Source organism: Lissotriton vulgaris, chromosome 6, assembly GCF_964263255.1.
Source record: "Lissotriton vulgaris chromosome 6, aLisVul1.2, whole genome shotgun sequence".
Taxonomy (NCBI): domain Eukaryota; kingdom Metazoa; phylum Chordata; class Amphibia; order Caudata; family Salamandridae; genus Lissotriton; species Lissotriton vulgaris.
The window spans coordinates 1,157,301,539-1,157,325,190 of NC_141694.1; the positions used below are offsets into that span (position 1 = coordinate 1,157,301,539).

Sequence of the window (23,652 nt, forward strand, 5' to 3'; positions counted from 1 at the left end):
ATAATCATATAGAAGTATGAGGTTGCAGGTTGTGTGCCTTTATTATTCATGGAACTAAAAGGTTCTTGCAATATCCTTATTTAAATATTAAAAGGGGTATTTATCTCATATAATATGTGAGCTGTTCCCCTTCTTCCAAAAACACATGAAATTCCTACCAACCTTCTTCTGATCCTACCTTTTAATCTACAGCACTTTGCACACTGGGATTGTTAGTAACTGGGTTCCTGGTTGTGGGAGTGAAACCCTACTCAGGCAGCAGCCACAATCTCATTCAGGCCGAAACACCAGCAAAACCCACATTAACCTGTGCTTAACCATCTGGTAGTTTGGCACAAAAGTAGTTAAGCATAAATTGAGGCAATGTTTAATGTATTTATACAACTCACAAACAGTAATAAAGCGAGTAAAATGTGATAAATGATTTGATACCAAAACAACAAAAATCCAATAAGCAGAACTAGAGATCTGCAATTTCAAAGATTTATGGTAAGTATAGCGTGTATAAGCACAAAGTGCCCTCTTGGTTAGCTGGCAGTGCAAGACTGGGTTAAAGTTGAAAGTTCAGGCCGATCAGATGGAGCGTGGACATGGATACAGGGACCAGGTTTGTCTTGCTGAAAGAGTTACCTTCTAAAGTCTTCTAAGAATGGTCCAGTTCACAGTGGAGGCGGCTGCAAGGATGAGGGAGAACATTACGGGCATCCCTGTGGCATGAAGAGAACACAGGACGAAGTGAACTGTCTTTGCTGTTGCGTGAAGATCCTGTTGGGTGTCACAGATGGTCGTTGCAGGAGGTTTACATTTGTGGTTAAATTGGGCTGCCAATGCTGTACTATGTAGAACAGATCTTGTGATGCTGGTCATCGCTGGCTGTTTCTCGTGCACAGAGTCAGGTTCATCATAGTTTTGCATTGGCTGTTAGCATAGGTGTCAAGATTTTGTCAAGAAAGGGATCACTTGCGGTCTCGAAGAGCCCAAAATATCAGGATTTCTTCCTTTCTTCAAGAAGGAGCTCAACTGAGGCCACACCATGGGCCAAGGACTTGAGAGCAATTTTTTGAGAATCAGCAACTCAGTCCCGGAGATACTAGCAGGGCTCAGTTTCAGGTCTAGGCAGCAGGTCAGCTGGGCAGATGCGGGGAGGCCTCTGGAGCATGATATGTCCCTGTACCTCAGAACAGGAGGTCAGTCAGCTGACCCTTGGAGTTACATCAGCTTGGGATGAAGGGTGCAGATTCTGTTTCCCTTCTTAGAAAGTAGGGCATGCCTCAAGAAGCAGGGCAGCAGGCCATCGTTTTTCTGTAGTTTTCACAGTCCAGGAGCATATTGAAGAGTGGGTACAATGGTCCCTTTTTTATACCTAGTGCCCACTTTGAAGAGGGAGAGGTTTCTGGAGTTTTCCCCCATAATGGCTTCTGGAGCTTCCAGCTTCCTTGCCCTGGTTCCAATTTTTGTGGGGGGCACAATAATCTAGTGTGAACTCCTTTTATATGTGAGCTGGGCCAGGGCCTTTGAAGAGCAAGTGTGGTATTTGACAGCCCCCCCCCCCCCAAGCAACCCACCCTGCCAATAACCAGTTTGTGACACTGTCTGGGAGAAATACACAAAGGCTAACAGCCAACTACAGCTAGTAATGTGACCAAGGAACAGGCTGCAGACACCAATTGGTTAGGCCAAGAAAATGAGAACTTTATAAAAGTGGCATTCTCAGAACTGTGACTTATAGTCTGACTTTACCATTATAGAGGGTTCTAATTTACAATTCATCAGACACCAAACATGACATTCCTCTTGCTCCTAAACAAAAGTTCCCACTTAGTGAGTATAATAAGGTAACTCAATGTTATCTTATGAGAGAGGTAGTTCTTGCAACAGGAAAAGACTAATATGAGGGTTTTTCACTACGAGGACATGTAAAACTCACATCTACATGTCAAACCGTTTGAATACAATTCATTTTGCCCTAGAGGCTGTTTATGTCCTACCCTATTGGTGACTTATAGGTATTGAAAAGGAAGGTTCAGGCCCGGCAAACAAGTTCCTTACCTTATGTAATACCTGATCTGGTAAAGAAAATATCTAGCTGCAGATTCCTTACATTTGTATTCTCCCATGTGTCAGATTGGATCTGGAATATTTTTTGTGAGCAGTACCACTGCACGCTGGTGAGTGACATCGGTTGGCTCTATGTGGCGTCACTGGTGTTGTCCATACCAGAACTGATGTCCACGTCACCCATGTAGGTGTCACTGCTGCACGCTGACGTCAGGAACTTTTCACAACTTTCCATGCTAGAAGCGCAGCCCTGATCCTAGCAATCTATCCACAGAATGGGTAGGATGAGTAGGTCAGTAAGGAATCTGTGAATAGATATTGTCTCTACCAGATAAGGCATTACTGAAGGTATGTAACTTCTTCATCTGATAGAGACATGTAGCCGCAGATTCCTTACCTTTGAATAGACACCAAAGCAATACTATCCCCGGTGGTGGGTCTGGGGGAAATTCAAACTAAGAATACAGGCAGGACCAAAGGAGCGAAGTGCCCATCCCTGTGGACCTGACTTTCTAAGCAGTAATGCTTGGTAAATGTGTGCAGGGATGCCCATGTTGCTGCCTGACAGATGTTCAGTGATAGAACGCGAATCAGCAAGTTGTAGATCTTTGAGGCTGGGCAGAGAAAAACATTCAGAGAATACATATACAAATTGAGGATCGCTATTGAATTGAACACGCTTCAGCTAACCTAAAATATACAGGGTTACAAACACGTTCGCAAGTCCAACAATCTTCTCACAGAGAGACTGGCCCCTGATGAAGGTACTTAGAGTACCGAAATGCATAGGGTAGAACAAGAGAATTGTAAAGCCTGAAAGAATGATTGATTGTAAATCATGTATATGTAAATGTTTGATTTAATGTGCATTTAATTTGCATTGTACATGTAGTTATGATGAAATACCAGTATTATGAAAAGTATGTACAGCAAATGAATTAAATGCAAAATACATAACTGATAAATGAATTTTGGTTCAATTTTATTGAAATGTTTTTGAAATTGGTGAAGGTGTAGACACACCAAGTGTATAGTGCGCGCCTAGGTGGGTTTATCTACCCGCCATAACTCACAGATGTCCAGGACTGGCACTCCACAGACCAATACCGTGGTTGCAGCATTAGCTCTGGTGTAATGATCTCATAAGCCTTCAGAGGGCTGCTTCTTGGCCAGTGTGTAGCAGATTCAGATGCAGAGAACAACCCATTGCTGCACTACCCGACCTTTCTTCGCAACAGCATACCCCACGAATAGTTGGTCTTCCACTTAGAACTCTCTTGTATGGTCAAAGTAGAAGTACAAAAGTCTTTTTTGGTTTTGGTCCAGACAGGGGAGTCACTCCTCTTCTTTAGAGGGATCTTGAGGACAGTAGAAAGGGGGTACGGAGACAGATTGGTGCACTTGAAATGGTGTTACCACTTTTGGCAGGAAAGAGGCCCTGGTGTGAAGCACCAGTTTGTCAGGAAAAGCAGAAAGGAAGGGAGGCTTGGGTGACAAAGCCTGCAGCTCACTCACCCTCCTGGCTGATGTAATGGCCACAAAAAAAGGCTGTTTTGATGGTGAGCAGCCAAAAGGGACAATTGTGTAGAGGCTGGAAGGGAGCACACATCAAAAATGTGAGAACCAAATTAAGGTCCCACCGACACACAATGAAAGGGAAAGAAGGAAGCATGTGTACAAGACCTTTGAGAAATCTATCTACAGTGGAAGATTTAAATAAGGAGCATTGGTCAGGCAGCCACAAGAAGGCAGATAAGGCAGAACAATATCCTTTCAGAGTGCGCAGAGCAAATCCCTGCTGGGCAAGGGTCAAAATTTAAAGAAATATATCAGAAAGGGAGGCAGAAAGAGGGTCAATAGACTTTTTTGGACAACATGAGGCAAAGTTTTTACATCTGCAGGCTATACCATATTGGTGGAGGGACATCTGGCTGCCAGAATAACATTACGGACTTTGAGAGGATGATCAAAAGCTATCAACTGCAGCAGCTCAATCTCCATGCAAGAAGTTGAAGAATTGACACGTACAGGTGCAGGACCCTTCCCTGCTACTGCAACAGAAGATTCTCCCGAAGGGGCAGCCTGATCGGAGGATCGATGCTCATGGTCAGAAGTTTGGGATACCAGGCCCTCTGTGCCCAGTCTGGAGCCACAAGGCTGACTATGGCCCAGTCGCCCATGTTCTTCTTTAGAACTCTGGGCAGGTGTGGTAGGAGTATAAAGGCGTACAGGAGACCTGTGCTTCATTCAATATGAAAATTGCATCTGAGCAAGAGCCGCCTTGGAATCTCCAGTGCTCAAAACTGCTGACATTGCACATTATCAGTGGAGGCAGACAGATCTAACTAAGGCTCCCCCCAATGCGGAAAGACACCTTGTGCCATTGGAGATGCCATTCATGATCCGCTAGGCACTAATGGCTGAGTTTGTCCACTCTGGCGTTCAGGGAGAATGCCAATTGTTGAGCCACCAAGTTAATGCCTTGCTGTTCCAGCCATACCCAAATATGCATGGCCTCTTGACAAAGGTTCCACGAACCCACCCTAACCTGTCTTTTAAAGTACCACATGTCAGGGGTGTTGTACCTTAAATCTTGTACTAGCCTCCCCTTGATGGAGAGTAGAAAGGCTTTTAATGCCAGCTAGATCACTCGGAGCTCCAACAGGTTGAGTACAGATTCCTCCAGAGACCAGAGTCCTGTGATCGCCACCTCTCCCAGGTGGCTGCCCCATCCCAGGACTGAGATCTGATTGGGAAAGGGAGGGGGGTCTGCCTCTGGCCCAATCATGGTTCGTTAGCCACCACTGCAGGTCCTTTGTAGTTCCTTCTGAGATCTGGACCATGTCAGGGAGATTCCCCAGATGGTACGCCCATTGGATCTTCAGGTCCCACTGCAGAGCCCACATATGCTATCTGGCATGTGTCACTAGCAGGATGCAGGAGGACTTGAGGCCCAGCAGCCTCAGAGTCAGTCTCACCAAAATCCAGGATAGAAACTGAAACATTGGTATCATAGACTGAATATCCTGAACTCACTGCTCAGTCGAGAACAGCTCCAATGAAAGAGAGCATCGGAGATGGAGTCAGGTATGACTTTGGCATTTTGATAGTGAACCTCAGCAAATGCAGGAGGTCAGCCGTAGCCTGGGGGTGGGAGATAACAGCCTGGGGTGAGCCAGTCTGCAGCAGCCGTTCGTCCAGATAGGTGATTACTGGCCCCCCTGATCTGCGCAGATGAGCTGCGAACACAGCAATCACTTTGGTGAACAGCCAATGGGTGCTGGTAAGACCAAAAGGGAGCACAGTGAACTGAAAATGCTGGTGGCCTACCATAAACCGCAGGTAACACCAATGAGCAGGCAGGACGGGAATGTGAAAATAGGTGTTCTGCAAGTCCAACGCTACTATCCAGTCTTCTGGGTCCATGGCAGATAAGGCGTGAGTCAATGTGAGCATCAAATATCACATGAAAAATATTGAAACTGTTTGATTAACACAAATGTACAGTACACTGTTTCATTACCCATCCCCAACAACCAGTATGAAAGCAAGAATTTTTTTTTCCTTATTGACACACTGCACATGTCACCTGCGCTCCCATCACACAAAGGCAAATTCGAGGTTCAGGGGCTTTACCATTGATAATGTGCACCTGTGCCCAAAAACTGGTAGCGCACCTAAGTTGTCAGTTATGCAGTAATGTTTCTGTGATACGTGTGCCTTATCACCAGACATTAGAGACTGTTGTAAATATGTTATATCTCTTCTGTGTCTATTGCTCAACAATGCTTGCACGCATTCTGTGTTCCTTGCCGAGTGTTCTGTAAGTGCCAGTTGGAGACTAGGTCAGCTGGCGTGGGGACCTGATTGCTGTGCTCTTCGAATAAAGCCTTTCAACTTACCTCACCTCTTTGTGGTGCTTCTTGTTCAACAATTTTGGCGACGATCTTGGCCACAGCTGACCTCAAAAGAAGAAGAATTTATTGTACTCTCCAACTCCTCGTTGAACAGCCTACGAGAGTCACCCAAATAACGAATCCACCAAGTAATTCTGCTTTTATGCTTCCGTTTTGAAGACGTCTGGGTAAGCCTCAAAATTCCTTGCAACTGAATGGGTGAGCACCAATTAGCTGAAATTTTGGAGGAGGAGAGAGCTGACGTCATCGGCACCAACTGTAAGTTACCATCAGCGCATTTCTAATTGTATACGTCATTGTTGCTAGGCAGCGCGAATGCTCCTATCGCTTTGAGCAGCACGTCATTGCCTAGCAACACTACATCACGGTACACACAGAAGCGCAGACTGACACGCATAGTTACACTGCGTTCCAAACCTCGCTAGCGTGGTCCGACTTAAATGCGGCCATTTTGAACACCTCGTTTCATGGTTGCCTAGCTACAAGCTGTAGCGCATCGGAAAGAAGTATCTCGGCAGAAGAAGGAAACAGTTTAGCAACACAGGGGACTGAATGAGAAAGCTCACCGGGCTGAAACTGATCAGCTCTTTGAAAGGTTTGTTCACCCGCATGTGCGCATGTGCGCATTTAAGCACAACGCTCGCATATGCGCATCTATTTAGGTACAGCGATCATCAAGTATATTCATGGTGATGCGCACACCTGCATTTTAAAGACGTAATCTTTGTGCACACCATCTTTATTCACTTTTCAACGGTGATGTGCACACCTGATTAACTTCTTGGTTGATAGATCTGCATTTTATAAGAGGTACTCTTCTCATATATTCACACATTTGATGTTTATTTTGTTTGATAATATCTGCACCTCTGTTTTATTCTAGCATTCCTTAGAGCCACCAACAAACATTCTTTTTGCTGCCTTTATTTCATTCCAGATTGACATTCTTTTATGATTTTAGGTATTTAATCACGTTATTTACATAAATTGTAAGTAGCACTTTTCATCATGGCTCCGCAAGTAACAGTTACTCTTCCTCCACCATTCTTAAATGAACCTGGCACTCCACCTGTCTCATGGGAAGATTGGATCATCATTTTTGACAACTATCTTGACGCACTTGATGTTCAAGAATTTTCAGGAAAGCGTAAGAAAGCTCTATTGCTTAGTGCCTTAGGCAAAGAAGGTCAACGTATATTTAGATTTCTACCTCCAGCACTCCAAGCAAATGGCCAGCCTCTACCTGATGAGTACAAGGAGGCTATCTATACATTAGAGACATGCTTTTCCAAAGAAGAAAATGTAGTTATGAATCGCTATAAATTTTATACACACCGCCAATGAAAGGATGAATCCATTGATGACTTTGTTGCTTGTTTAACCCCTCCCATGCTTGTGACGGAACCGCTCCGTCACAAGCCACGGGTGAGCTGTGCTTGTGAGGGAACGGTTCCATCACGGCCCGCTCGCCGCGCCTGCGCGGCGCTGATTTCGCGCCTGCGCTGACGCTTTAATGGGCGGGCGGGTTCGTGATGGAACCATTCCGTCACAAGCACAGCTCACCCGCGAGCTGTTACAGAGCGGTTCTGTCACTAGTATGGAGGCGCCGTGCGGCCGCCCACCCCCTTAGCGCTGCGGCGGAATAGCCGCCGCAGCGAAGGGGTTAAGGGAACTTTCAGTCAAGTGCAAATTTGGTGGCATGTGTGATGAACTGATCAGAGACCAATTAATAGTACAATGCAACAATAAAAAAAATCCAAGAGCGACTATGGGCTGCTAAAAATCCAACTCTGAAAGTAGCAATTGACTTAGGGAAGGTCATTGAAGAATCAGAAAGCTGCATGAAAGAATTGCAAAAGAAATCTGGCACTCAACAAGAGGTGTCAGAGGTTTCGGAGAATACTTTGAGAGAGGAAGGGGATTCAGAGGAAGATGAATCTGGGGTTACTGTGAGAAACAAAACTAAGTTCAGCAACAAAAAGAGTTTCACTGCAAAATCCACTAACAAAGTGTGTTCACGGTGTGGCAACAATGGGCATACAGCTGAATCAAGACTTTGCTTTGCATCCAACAAAGAGTGTTTGAAATGTGGTAGACTAGGTCACTTGTCAAAAATGTGCACAACCAAGAACCGCTCAAAAGTTGCAGTGGTTCAAGATTCTGTTGGTGAAATTAAGAAACAAAAGGATCGTATTTTAGTAATTGATGATGTTAGTGCTGTTGTAGACAATGATAAAAGATTGAATAGACCAAAATCACACAATTCATGATTGATAATTGTGAAGTCTCCCTTATGGTTGATACAGGCTCTAGATACACCATCATTCCCCAATCCCTATTACATGAACTCTGGGGCAACAAATCACTTTTGGAGAGTGACATTAATCCAAAGGGTTATCAAGGGGGGACAATATATATTGTAGGGTATTTTGAATCCAACATCATTTTTAAAAAAAGAACAACTTTTGGTAAAATCTATGTCTCTGCTGATGGGCCTCCCATTTTAGGTTGGGTCCATCAATATGATCTACACATAATGATCGATCCCAGGGCACCTTCACAGGTCATGGTTGTAGTTGACCAAACTTTAGAAGAAATCTTAGAAAAGTTCAGTAGTGTATTTAAAGATGAGTTAGGCGAATTAAAAGGGTATTCACATTTTATCTGTTTAAAAGAAATGAAATGAAATGAAACATGATTTATAAAGTGCATGGCTGCCCGGGAGCGTCCCAGCACTAAAGAACAAGGACAGCTGAGGAGGGCCAAAGCCTTTACGCATCCTGGGGAAACAGAAACGTTTTAAGGAGTTTTCGGAATCTTAAGTAACTTGGTTCAGTGCGAAGCCTAACAGGGAGGGCATTCCACAGGGTCGCCGTGTTAACCAAGAATCGACGTCCCCCCGTCCGAGCCTTCTTGACTCTTTGGACTATAGCCAAGTTTCTGAGGTCAGAGCGCAGGGACCTGGCAGCCCTATAGGGGCGGATGAGGCAATTGTTTACCTTCACAACACAGACTTAGAAGGATTCCCATTTCAGTGAGATGAGGTTAAGTCTTTGCTAAATGAGATGCTACAGAGTGGCGTCATAGAACCGGTTGAAGCAACGTCTTGAGTTTCTCCAGTTGTTATTACCAAGAAATCGGATGGAAAATTGAGATTTTGTGTAGATTTAAGGTCACTAAACAAGTGTGTTGTGGCAGATACCTTCCCATTACCTAATATAAACGAGCTACTTTCCACTCTACAAGGTGCTAAGTATTTCTCTAAATTAGATCTTAAGAGTGCCTTTCACCAGATAAGACTTCATAAGGCATCAAAGCATCTCACTGCTTTTATAACTACAGAGGGTACTTTTCAATTTACACGTCTTCCTTTTGGCCTTATTTCGGCTGCAAGTGTTTTCCAGAGAATGGTCACTGAACTTTTCACAGGTAGCCAGAAAGCAGTCTATTTTCAGGACGACATGTCCTTGAAGACTCTGTTGATGATCATAATGCTGTACTAGAGAATGTCCTCAGGAGAATCTCCGATGCTGGTCTGACTCTTCGTAAAGACAAATGTTCCTTCCTAGTTGAAAAAATAGAGTACCTTGGTCATGAAATATCTATTTCAGGAATTAAACCGAAGAAAAATCTGTTAGAAGCTATTCTCTCAGCTCCATGCCCATCAGACAAAGAGCAACTTAGATCTTTAATGGGGTTGGTAGAATACTATTCAAAATTTATCAAGAATGTCTCTGACAAAACTGCCCAATTGAGACTCTTGTTAAAAAAGGGGCAAACTTTTTGAGGGATAGTAATCAAAATTCAGTTTTTTGAATGGATTAAAAAAGAAATTTGTGAGGCCAATTTTTTAACCCCTTTTGATACCAAACATACTTCAATCCTTATGGTTGATGCCAGTGCCATTGGTTTGGGTGCTGATTTGTTGCAAAAATACAGTAATGGCGAAAGAACAATTGCATTTGCATCACACACACTTACCTTGTCAGAACAGAATTATTCTGTCATAGAAAAGGAAGTACAAGCGGCAGCTTGGGGTGTTCAGTACTTCCACACCTACCTTTGGGGGACGAAATTTGTGTTAAAAACGGATCGGAAAACATTGGTTTGCATCCTTTCTCCTGGTGGTGCTACCAAGACTTCTCCAAGGTTAGTCAGATTAGCTTATAAACTTCAAGATTACCAGTATGAGATTTCACATGTACAGGGGTGGCGTAATGTCCAAGCGGATTGTCTTTTCAGATTATCGGTCAAGTGGGAGGATCTTGATGATAAATCTTTCAACATGAAAAATGATAAAGAATCTGTTGCTTCTATTCGTGATGTCCTTGAAGTTAAAGAGTGTACTTTTACTTGTGAGGAATGGTCTGAAGGCATGGCTAATGATCACATGCTTAAAGAAGTTATTCTTCTCATCAGATTGGGTTCCAGAAGGGAGAGTTGTGTTCACATTTCCACTCGTCCTTTCTTAAATATTTTAGATGAACTACCAATTTGTGGTGACAATATATTAATGCGAGGTGACAAATGTGTTCCTCCTACTAGTTTAAGATCCAAAATATTCAATATCGCTCATGAGGGGCACTTAGGTCAAACTTTGACTCAACGCAGACTAAAGGCCAATTTCAGGTGGCCGGGTTTAGATGCTCAAGTGTCTTCCTGGTTAGTGAAGTGTCCATCATGTAAAGAAGGTGAAAAGAGACTCAAAGTTGATGTTGGGTCATTTTCTGGGCATCTCACTTATCCTGACAAGCCTTGGCATAGCATTTCTCTGGATTTTATTGCACCTATAGAAGAACTTCCATTAAATCAACGCTTTGCAATTTTATGTATCGATCTATTTTCAAAATGCTTACGGTCAGTTTTGTGAAAGACATTACCACTGATACTACTATAACTTTCTTGAAAACTCTTTTTCAGAAAGAACGCTACCCCAATATACTTGTCACAGATAATGGCACACAATTAGTCTCTCACAACATGCGTTTCTTTTTATCAAGTTCTGGTGTCAAACATCACTGCACATCCCTATACAACCCACAAAGTAATGGTTTGTGTGAGAGAATTAACAGACTTGTCAAGGGAATAATTCAAATGTCTTGCTGTACTGGCAATTTTGATCAGAATATTGTTTTTAATATGGTCTGGGCTTATCGTACCACTGTACATGGCGATAGCGAAAAATCACCTTTTGAAGTAATGCGTGGAAGAACTCCTGGTACCAAACTTACTCCTTGCTAGATTAAAGAGTGGGTTTCTCAGGGTGGCCATAACCATTAAACTTCCTCCAACACTCCTAACACCAATGGTACTTCTTCCAAGCACATCTCAAAAGGAGATCTTGTTAAAATAAAATCCAGAAGAATTTCAAAAGGTTTGTCTAAATTCAAAGGTCCATTTTATATTAAAGAAGTATTTCCTCGTTACACAGTTTTAACCAACGGCGAAAAGTGGAACCTTCGTTGTGCAGCTTTATATCAAAAGAATTCTATTGTTCCTACTGATGTTACTCATTCTTTTTCTTCTAACAATGGGAATAGTGGCTACATGTAAACCACTCCTGAAGAATCCAATTCAGACATGTCAGTCAGTCAAAAACTTTATTTTGATTTATAAAATAACAAAAGTTAATACATATTACAAAGAGGTGAGAATATTAAAAAAAATATATGTATAACAAGGTTAAACATACTGGTGTTTTACATAGATTTAAATTTCTGCTTCCTTTAAAACACATGATTGCACAATGAATACCTAAAAACAACAAAAAAAAACAGACCAGCTAAAAGGTTCACCACAAAAAGGCTGCTTCCTGAAATAACTCTATATCCTTAGTTCATATGCAATCAGATTTAGTTCATTTTGACATCAGACTAAAAATACATATACACAAGCGAACTTCCGGAGAAAAATTATAGTACCTAATGTTTACTGGCAGCCCTTCCCCTTTGAACGATTCACCCACGCCCATCCCAGGAACTTAGCGACAGCAATCACAATATACTCTTCAGTGGACGTTTTTAAAATCCTGAATGCCTCGCTACTTGATCTGGTCCCCAGGTTTAGACATACTGGTTTCCACCATCTAGACCTGGGTTTTCTGTAGGCTGGACAGGCGAACAAAATGTGTGCCAGTGATTCGCGGGGATTAGGACAAAATAGACAGTTGCAACTTGTTCGTGCTGCACCAGTTGCTGGTTAATACATTAGTATGGAGTGAACCCACCCTAAACAGGTGATAAAGTTTCCTGTCTTTAGGGGTAGTGATCAAATCCCAGTACCCTTCATATTTCGCTTCATGTTTGAGCTCCAGAAAGTCTCTGGAAAGAGAGGGGCCCATTAATGCAGCAAATCGCTTCATAACCAACATATTCCAATATGCTGTATAAAATTCAGTTTTTGATGGAAATACATTAACAGCTGGGGATGCCCATAAACGTGTCATCCCCATATCACAAAGAGTGGTCTTTACCCGTTTTAGCCACATAATTTTGCTCATACCGGCAGCCTCCCTAACTTCCATTATGGCTTGGGCATAGTGCGAAAGCTCTGGTGTAGCCCAAAGCCTTCTCCAATAGGCCACAGGCCTATAATGAGCCACTTTCTCATTAGAGTAGCAGCCCAGATCTGAAAACAAAGGCAACAATGGGGTGGATTGCGGGAGGCCAATCAATGATCTTAGAAATGTATTTTGCGCTATTACCAATAAATCTATATTGGCATAACCCCACAATTCAGCACCATACAGCATTGAGGCACTAATCTTTGAGGAATACATTTGTAGAGCCGGAGCAATAGGTTTGGTGTGTGATAATCGCTGCTCCTTTAGCATGGCTCCTGATAGTTGGGCATGCTTGACTGAGAGCAAATCTATTTGAGGCTTCCAACTTAGTTTATTACCAATGGTTACCCCTAGATAAGTAAAAACCTCCATTTGCTCTAGGGTACCTTCCTTCATCACGACCCTACCCTTAATAGTCCTGTTTTTGTGTAGGACCATGCATTTTGTTTTATCTACGTTGACTACAAGGTCGTGGTCCTGACAGAACTCCTCAAATCTTGAGAGAGCACACTGAAGGCTCTTTCGTGTCTTTGAAATTATAAGGGTATCGTCTGCAAACATGAGCAACGGGATCTTCATCCCGGCTAATGATGGAGCATCCGTGGTATAATTTTCAAAATATTGCACTACCCTGTTATTATATAATGAGAAGAGAGTTGGTGCTAAAACACACCCTTGTCTAACACCCTTCTCAACAGGGAACTTTTTGGTAGTACTTCCCTGTGCATCCCATCTCACCTGTGCATAGTTGGCAGCATGTAGCTTAATCAGGAATGCCAAAAGATCTTGTGGCATACCCAGTGCCAAAAAGATTTGCCACATCTTGGTGCGGGGGACAAGATCAAAAGCTGACGTAAGGTTGACAAATGCTGCGTATATTGTGCCTCCCCTAAGTACTACAACACGCCAGAATATCATAATGAACCTGAACACCTGATCTATGGTGCTAGTACATGCACTGAAACCCACCTGGAGAGGAGACAAAATGTTACAATCCTCTATCCAGGCCTGGATTCTGTTCAGTACTAGCCTAGCCGCCACCTTTTGTATGCAGTCCATAAGACTTATCAGTCTATAATTACTGTGTTGTGAACGGTCCCCTTTCTTGTATATAGGGAGTAATTCGCTCCTGTCCAAGTACTGGGCACAGTAGCTCCACTTGCGATAGCATTCACAAGTAGCTGGATATATTGAGCCCAGTTCTGAGTATCATAAAGGAACAGGTCAGCGGGTATACAATCTGGGCACTAGAGATAAAGCATTTTCCACATCTTTGTAAGAGAAGTGCAGTGTAGATGTGGGAGCGGCATATCAAAGCTCTCCTGCTCGTTCCCAGTTTGTGCAAACTGCCCTTTGAAATGCGATACCCACTAATCTGGATCTACATAGTTTGTGGGCACCTTACTTGGTGCCCCACTCCCCCATTTCACCAGGTGCCAGAAGGTAGTCATATTCCTCCCTGAACACGCCTTAAGCAATTCTGACCAGTGTTGTTCATCCCAGGCCCTTTTGGCACGATATTGGGCTGCCTTATACTCTGCCCTGTCCCTTCGGATGTCGTCCCTATTCTGTGACCTGATTGCCCTAGCTAGGAATCTATATTTTGTACGACATGATGTGTCATACCATGCTGCAGCCTTAGACCCCCGAATCAGTCAGTCAGATATTCTTTATTCGATAAAATTAATATCATAAAAGACATGGTACAATTATACAAAAAGTTACAATCTAACAAATTTCAGTACAATACATTTTTTCCATCAATGTTAAAAATACAATACATATTAAAAGAGAAATTTCTAATATTAAGAGTTTTAAAAAAATATATATATACCATTTAAAACTGTCAGTACTACTGCCTTAGTAAAGTAGAATACATATTTACACAAGAGAAACATTACTCAAAACAGCTTTGGATCTGCGGCAGGCTGATGGTATTTTTCCTTACACGAGTAGCTGCCGTCAAAAAACTAGCCACACAGAACATAATATAGGGGTTACCCAATTGCATTAAGTAAGTTAGAGCGGGCCTCACCTGAATAAAGCCCGCCTTCTTCAGGAGTGGTAACAAATATTTCCGTCTACATACTTCATAGTGAGTGCAAAACATGACAAAATGGAGTGTGTCTTGTAATGAAAAGCAATCACAAGTGCAGGGATCCGCCTTGTCAGGTGCGCACCAGGTACGGAAAACTCCTAGAGAGTAATGAATCAGGTTTAGGCGGAATCTTGTCAGAAGAAATCTGTGGTGTCGATTATTCACCACTATTAAATATGGTTCCGGCCCTGAACAACTAACCAGTCCATAGTTTAGTCTAACAAGAGGCTTTCTCAGCTCCGTCTCCTCCCGATCTAATTTAAAAAGGTCCTCTAGGGCCTTTTTTGTTGGAAAAATATCCTTTTTAGTTATTAATTCGGGAGAATAGAACATGTCTGAGCGACCTATTTTTTGCAGACCATTTTTAATATAATTCAGCCATACAATTTTATCAGCCCTCTCTAAATGCAGGCAGTCTTTAATAATGGAGTGGTTTAAAGTAATTTCTTTGTTAAGCCAGATTTTTAGCCAATACAGAAGGGGTGCTATTTGGATATGGTCTGAGATATATCCGATCCCCACTTCCGTGTGTGTTGTAAATGTGGGAGTAGACTGAGGGACTGAAAGAAGCCCCCTCAGAAATTTATTTTCTACCAGTTGTATTTTTTTGGGTGCGGTGCAACCCCATATTTGGCATCCATAGGAGGCCACTGCCAAGCATTTAGCTTTATAGACCTTAATGATGGCTTCAACCGGTCTACCTCCCAGTTTTTTAGCAAAGCTCATAAGGCCCGAAACACTTCTTTAAAAAACCATACTACGACTTGTATTTTGTGGATCCCAGGTACCCTTTTCATCGAACAGTACCCCCAAGTAGGGAAAGGAAGACACCCTACAAACCACTTCATTATTACAGTAGAAATTTTTTAATTTCCCCTTATTTCTGCCCTTCCCTGCGATTAGAACCTGAGATTTTTTAGCATTAACCTTGAGATCAAGGTTACTCATAAAGGTGCCAAAGGCGTTCAGCAGTTTTTGGAGGCTCACCCCAGTGCGGGCCATAAGTACGGCATCATCCGCGTACAGGAGAACGGGTATTACCTGCTCCCCTATACGCGGAATATCCTGAGAGACCTCCCCCAGCTCAGCCTCCAGGGCATTAATATAGAGTGTTGTTAGACCTGACATCATTGGCTTGAGTCTCTCCTCCATTTTTCTGTTTGCCTCTACTGTTTTACGATGTTTTGCTGGTATATGCTTTGGGCGCCGTGTCACTGCTGATCAGTGCCATAGCGCAAGTGCTCCCTCTGTTAAAATGATGTATCTATTGTATCCATGTTTGGCTTATTTGGTTTACTGTCAGTCCCTAGTCTAGTGCACCAGGAGTGCCGGGGCTTGTAAATACAAATGCCGCTCGTGGGCTTGCAGCACGCGTTGTGCCACCCACAGGAGCGGCCTTGTAAAAGAATGTCTACGGGTCGGTCATTGCGAGACCCACGGGCAGTCTTGCACTGTCACGTCGGCTGCGCAGGTATACCTACTTGCCAGCCCCTCCAACCTTCCCTTAACTGCATGTTAGTCACCCCTATGGTAGGCCCATGGGCAGGGTGCGTTGTAAGTGTAAGGTAGGACAAGCCTGACCAAGTTGGCCTGTCCTGATAGTGAAGTGCCGCCATCTTAGTGCTTCACTATTGCGAGGTAGCCTGCTCTCCGTTGGATAGAATGGGCCGCCGGGATTATTAATGCTATGATCCTAGCTGGCTCGGAGAGTACGGTGCAATGTCGAGTTTGGTATCCCTGAGCTCGGGGTTTAATTACGCATCCGTTGGTGGGGATGGTTTTTGGACTCTGGGTTCGAAAGTAGTACTTTTAGAAAGTGTCTATTTTCTTGTCTAACCATATCTGGTCTCTGCTGGTCTTGCGTGTGTGTGTGACAGGAGCTGGGTGGCTCCAAGAGGTCTGGATGAGTCAGTGTGGGATGAGTGGGACATTTATGTTGAGAGTAGGGGGAGAGTAGTTGTTGATAGCCTGCCTTGCCTGATACAATGCTGGCTCCACCTCCTGCCAAGCGACTGATGGCTCTGTGCCTGCCATGGACGATCCTAGCCCCACCTCCTGCCAGGAGGGCGATAGCTCTGCTCCTGCCAGTATCAATGCTGGCTCCACCTCCTGCGGGGCGTCTGAGGACCCGGCCCGGCTCAATGAATAGGCCAGGTGTGACTGCCTGGCTCCACCCACCGCAGACCCAGGATGTTGGGAAACCCCCGGCATAGACAAAGGGATCAAAGACGAAAAGGGGTATAAGAGAAGGACCCCTGAACTAGGAAATCAGATCACTTCTGACAAGGAACCCTGTAACCAAGGACAAGAAGCCTGCTGATCTAAAGGACTGCCTACCCCTTCTGCCAGTGTGCTGTTGTTGGGGGAATCTTGCAGTGCTTCTTTATTTTTGCCAAGGAACCAGGAGAGAGGAACTGTGTGTGTACTCTCACGCTTGCTAAGACAATCTCCAAGGACTGGAAGAGTGCCAGTCTCCTGCCGAAGTCACAGGGCTAAAGGACTTCACCTGCTAAAAAGTGCTATCCGCTGGAAGTGTGAATCCAGCACCTCTGAAAGGACCAGCAATCACGACGATCGGACGCTGGGCCCGACCGACGCCAGCAGCAACGCCAGTGAGTAGGAGTACGGCTCTAACTCCAGAGGACCTCGTGTCTGCCCCGCTGCTGATCGCATCAACTGTGTGCCCTTCGACGCCGTGAGCGCTGCTCACTCTGTGCAACTGCATCATCGACAACGCCTGCTGTGGCCTGATCGACACCGAAGACGCGACGCCGGATTGCTCGACGCCGCTGATCATCGTGTGCTTCATTTTCCTAAGGTACTGTGTTGTTGGGGGTCCGTGTGACTCCAGGCCCGGCGCAGCGCTCCTCGCGGTCGACGCCGAACCTGTGGATTATCTTTGCCCCAGCGTTGTGTAGCTCCCGTGTGAGTTACCCTGTTGCTAAGAACTGTGTTTCCAAGAAGAAGATTTGCTTGATGTAAAAGACTCTTGTGCTAAAGAAGAAACTACCTTTGAACTATCCTTTTTCCTTCCCGAACGTATTTATTCCGATTGTGTACAGTTTTGCCGTTATTTGGTCTTGTGCTAAGTCTTATATAAAGATACTTATTTTTATAATACTACTGTGTCGTGTCCATTTGTAGTGTATTCACTGTATTACTGTATGTGGTCATAATTGCTTAACACACAGCCTCTGAGATAAGCCTATTCTGCTCTGCCAAGCTACCAAGGGGGTGAGCAGGGGTTATCGAAGGGTGTGATCCCCTTGCCCTGACTAGAAAAGGAGTGTCCCTATTTGTCAGAAGTGTATACCTCTGCCAACTAGAGACAGCCGGTTCTAACAAGTGTAAACAACAGAGGTGCCAAGATGCACCCCTGTCTTACCCCTCTTTTAGAACTAAACGGCCTTGTACATCGTCCATCCATACCCACTCTTACTTTTGCAGATAAGTTTGTATGGAGGTTTGCCATAAAGTGCACTAGGGGAGGGTCCAGACCTAGCTCAAGGAGACCCATCCAGAGCTTCGACCTATTGACTAGGTCGAATGCAGAGGATAGGTCCATAAAACCCAGATATAGATTGCCCTCTTTAGCCGCAGTATACTTGCTGACCAATAAATGCAGGTTTAAACATTGGTCAATGGTTCCTCTATTTGACCTAAAACCATATTGCATATTGGAAAGGATCCCTTTCTCCGTCAGCCAATTATTTAATCTATGCAGCACCACCCTTCCCAGAACCTTTACAGAGGAATCTATCAGAGAAATTGGTCTATAGCAGGAGGGGTCCTGCCTAGATCCTTTTTTATAAACCGGGATGATGGTCGACGTTAGCCATTATTGTGGAATACTATCTTTACTAATAGAATTAAAAACGTTTACTAAAATTTTAGACCACAAAGTAGGGGCAGCTTTGAATAGATCAGCTGGGACTCCATCTGGTCCAGGCGCCTTGTTTTTGGACATTTCCTCGATGGCCTTCGCTACCTCAGCGGTTTCAAAAGTCAACCTTGAAAAGGTGTTTTCAGGGAATTGAACCTCAGAATTTTGGCAGTTTAGGGGCAGGCTATAAATCTCCTCAAAATGTGCAATCCAGGCCTCATCTGTGATGTTACAGTCCATTGGGCCATTATCTGAGTTTGCAAAGACAGGTTGGTTGACTGTGGCCCAAAATGTACTGCTATCTCTCAGAACGTCCGGTGTCAACAGTTTATGCCATGCTTCATCCCTTAATTCCCACTTTCTATCGTTCATCGCCAACTTGTATGCCAGTCTGCTGGATCTACATAGTTTGTGGGCACCTTACTTGGTGCCCCACTCCCCCATTTCACCAGGTGCCAGAAGGTAGTCATATTCCTCCCTGAACACGCCTTAAGCAATTCTGACCAGTGTTGTTCATCCCAGGCCCTTTTGGCACGATATTGGGCTGCCTTATACTCTGCCCTGGCCCTTCGGATGTCGTCCCTATTCTGTGACCTGATTGCCCTAGCTAGGAATCTATATTTTGTACGACATGATGTGTCATACCATGCTGAAGCCTTAGACCCCCGAATCAATCAGGGTTTTTTTTTGCTTTTGTAATAAAAAAGCCTTTTAGCTTAGTAAATAGTTCCTCATGGACCTGCGTGGCTACGGTGTTAAGCTCTTCCTGAGAAACACATGACTCTAGAGTACCCAATGCATTGGCCATCAAACCACTCGTTTGCATCAAGTGCTCCTCTTTTTTAATCACATTTGCCCATCTAACTCTTCTCATATCATTTGTCATTAGGGCCTCCACGTGATCTTTTCCTGGTTCCATGCCAATGCCACTAGGAGAACATTTGGGTTGGAGTGTGAGCACTAATGGATTATGGTCACTCTCTATGTGTTCGCAGATCACCATATCAGTTAGATTGGACCAAAATTCCTTATTGAGCAGAAAATAGTCAATACGACTACTAAGCAGACCGGAGCTAAAAATATGCGAGCCCTGCTTATCTGAGAATGATATCCTATTGACGTCTCGAACGCCCTGTTCCAAACAGAGCACTTTCAGCTGTGAAGCTGCTCCTGTCCAATTTTTTTTATTGGGGGAAGATCCAGCGAAGGAATAGACCACTGGACATCCTCCTCTACACTAAAATCAACATCATACAGGTACAGGGGTTCAAACGTACAGTTAAAATCACCAGCTGTTATCAAATTATTATCACCTCTATGTTCGGTTAAATTTCTATCCATGATATCTATTGTAGGAGACGCTTTCCCACCCTGCAAACCCCTTGATTAGACATTAATAAGAAGAAGGCCTGGGACATTAACCATCTGTATCCTGATGTTCAAACTCCTCCGCCTTATAGAGGCTAGATTGTCTAAGCCAAATTGTGAGTCCCCCCCTTGGTCTACCACGCTGCCCACCTTCTGCAACCTTGGCAAAGTTTAAGTATCCTTGTCGAAATACATACTCCAGTGCCCAGGTCTCTTGGAAAAACAATATATCATGGCCTTCAATAAAGGTGGACCACTCTGCTGAAACAGTTTTTCGCTGGAGACCCGCTACATTCCATGAGGCTAGTATGAGTCCTACACTAGCACCCTGATTACAGTCATTACCCAGCGAATTGCAAGTATCACATGCTTCCACGGAACCAGTTACCCTTGCATTCAAGATGTTGCCATCAGGGTTAGAGCTACACTCCCATGTCCACCAAAGATACATCTTGGCTACTAAACCCATGTTCACCATTCGGTATTACTGGAGAGGGTTCTCCTAAATTGTTAAATCCTAATGCCAAGTCTCCCTCACCTGGCTCAACTGTGAGGGGCATCGGCCTATTACTGCCCATACATGATCCTAGTCAATCAATATCCTTGAGACTGGAGTAAAGCTCAAATCTATTATGGATGGGAACCATGTAATTGTAGAGTCCTGGGGGTGGCACTGCATTCCTAGGATCATCTCTTCTTTTTACATTAGATGGAATATTCCTATAGAAGAAGCCTAGCCGCAGAATACTAATATTGCCATTGCTTAGGTGTCCTGACCCAGCCCTATCTAGAATAGTTCTTACTAGGCGCTGGGACCCAAAGCTCAGAACCACACAATCTCCTTTAAGGGTTTTTGGTGTTTTCCCTACCCAGGGAATTCTACGAATCATTTTATATTCTTTAAATAAATGGTTACCCAGACCAGTTCTGACATTCAACAAATGGAGGGCCTTATTTTTGAGCGATGACCAATGTTCATCGCCACTGAGGTGGAGTATTGGCACATTCGATAAAATAATGGTATAGGGTGTAGCTTCTTGTGGGAGATGGAGAATCTTATTAGCACTCACTACACCACCTGATGACGGCCTTAAGTTTTGACACTCTACTTGTTCGTTACAAGGGGTAACATGGGCTGTTGGTGCATGCATGCTCTGTAGATTTACCGAGGGAACCTTCACTGTGGTGAGGGTGGGGTGGCCAGCCACATCAGTGGAGATATTACCTTCTGGCACACTAGATTGTCTTGGGCCAACCAATCTATGAACACACACCCTCACTTTCCATAGGTGTTGTGTGAAGAAGGTGTTGTTCGATCTTAGCTAATCTTAAATCTATGCTGGACAACTTTGTCAACAGCGGGTTCAGCATAGCCGTAATTTTCTCTTCTAATTTGGCTATAACATCTTCATGATTACTATTATCACATTTGTACCTGACTTTCAGTAACCCCGCTTCTAACAGTGGTAGAACCACCCTCACTTCCCGGGACAGTTGCTTTTGTTTTAGAAATGTTGCATACCTGGTGGGTGGATTTGGGCAGGCCACGTGCCTTCTTTTTTTGGTTTATTCCTTCCACATACATTTGGTTGCAACGCCAGACTCTGGGATTAGTAATGGAGATGTGGAAGGAACCCCAAGGAGGCTATACGAGGATCTATTGAGAGTCTCCTTTCTGTCAACTCTATTTCATGTATTAAAACAGACTCTGCTAATGTCAAAAAGGCATCCAATGTGCCCACCACCCCAGGTCCTCCCTCCATTGCGTTTACCCTTACTCATAGCACTCGTAGTAGGTACTTGGAGTCACTCAGCTAAAAACAACAAGATAACTGATCAGTAGGACAGAAGTTCGATGAAGGGGGTGGCCCAGCCCAGTCTCCTCCTGGCTCTGACGGGCTCGGACGGGCCTGCCCTTGGCCCGGAAATGCCTGCATGCGTCCCGCGCTGTGGGAGCCCTGGTCCCCTTTTCAGCACCTCATGGCGCTCTACGCAGTGTGCGCACCGCTAGTGGTGCTGGGAGGAGTAGTTTTCCCCTTGCGGCGTTGTCAGGGAATGGTGGGGGTCGGTGGCGGCAAGAAACCCCTCTGCAGATCCAGCAAGTGTCCCAGTAGTACAAGACGGCGAGGCGGCAATCTCCCATAGGTAGCAATTTCGAGAATCTAATTCTTCTTTGAGTTTATTCAGTAGACAAAATGTTGGTGGTAGTGATGCTTCTGATTCTGGTAAGGCACAAGACAATCAGAATGTTCCTGTGTTCACTGAATCCAGGATCCAGAGGTGTCGCAGACCACCAGCTTATTTAAATGATTATTGCTGTTAGTTATATTTTCGTTTCCTGTAATTTCTAGTTTTCACTGTGTAACATTTAGTATACTGATTTGTTTCTTTCCCTAAAGGAGGAAGACATGTTGTAAATATGTTATATCTCTTCTGTGTCTATTGCTCAAGAATTCTTGCACGCATTCTGTGTTCCTTGCCGAGTGTTCTGTAAGTGCCAGTTGGAGCATAGGTCAGCTGGCGTTGGGACCTCGATTGCTGTGCTCTTCGAATAAAGCCTTTCTACTTACCTCACCTCTTTGTGGTGCTTCTTCTTCAACAGCGACCATTTCACGACCAAACGTGATCACGCAGGGGGCAGCTGTGCACCTGTTTTTATGTGATGACACTGTTTAAAGCCCATATATTTAACTCAGAATGTGACTGATTCAGTGCATTAATATCAGACGGCACAACTTGGAAACAGTATGGAGCGGTTTCATACCTCTGTTTAGTGTTTGGCAGATGAGAAACAGCCGCCAAAAATCGATGGCTGTTTTTTCTGTCCAACCATGGATGCATTTTTATCCATCCTCATTGGAGTGTTGACTCACTTTTACACTCTTGCTGTGTATACACTTGTGAACAATTGTGGTGGATATTCACCTTTTTTTGGAAGATGTCACTCACCCGCCAAATTAGAAATAACCCCAGTTGCCCTAGATATGCAGAAAATAAGGTTTTGCTATTTTTTTTCTAACACAGATTTCTGCGTGTAGGTTCCGTCCTACCTCAGGGGCCACAAAATTGGCCGTGTAGCATGGAGTCATCAGCAGTCCGTTCTCAGCTCTTAACTGTTTGGCAAAACCAAAATCACAGATTCTGATGGATTCGGGATTCCCTGACTCGTCCATGTACAGAATGTTGCTTGGCTTCAGATCTCTATGAACCACCTGCGGGATTCGGAGAGAAAAAGAGTGAAATGAATCATGGGGTCTGGAGTCACACATCTTTGAGTTCTCAGGACGAACCAGTTGGAAGTTCTGCTGGAATCACTTGAGCACTTTCCATTTCAAGTCACAGTACAAATGCAAAGACCAAGACAACAGAGGAGCTAACCTCTTATTAATAATGCAGGCGTTATTGCTTCCAGGTTGTTCTTGCAAGTAAAAGGCCACTTTGTGTTTGAGCTTAGGATAAAAGAGGCACCCTTAGGTGAAACAGGGAGAAAATATCTTTAAAGGAAGTAAGTGCAGTTTCCAGCGGTGAACAGCAAAAAAAACACTAAAAAGTTACAAAGAGCAGAAATGCCTAATGATCTATGCAATGGAGAAGGAGAGCAGTACCAAAACCGTGCACACTAGGGTGTTTTTAGGCGATTTTGGATTTGAGGAAAATTAGATGCATGATGCACAGGCGAGGGCTGTCAGTCTCATCTGCCACGTGACTAAATGCTGTATTTTGCAGGCACCAGTCACTCTTTAGAGTTGATAAACTGTCCGACTCC

At 44.1% G+C, this 23,652-nt stretch overlaps 1 protein-coding gene across 1 annotated transcript in view; it reads right to left on the reverse strand.

Annotated features, from left to right (window-relative positions):
• The window catches only part of LOC147708562 (ribosomal protein S6 kinase alpha-2), a 1,617,317-nt gene that overhangs the window by 131,048 nt on the left and 1,462,617 nt on the right, over window positions 1–23,652 (reverse strand). Inside the window, exon 17 of the mRNA XM_086927240.1 lies at window positions 22,937–23,098. Coding sequence (XP_086783366.1) covers window positions 22,937–23,098 — 162 coding nt within the window. The remainder of the gene's footprint in view (window positions 1–22,936; window positions 23,099–23,652) is intronic.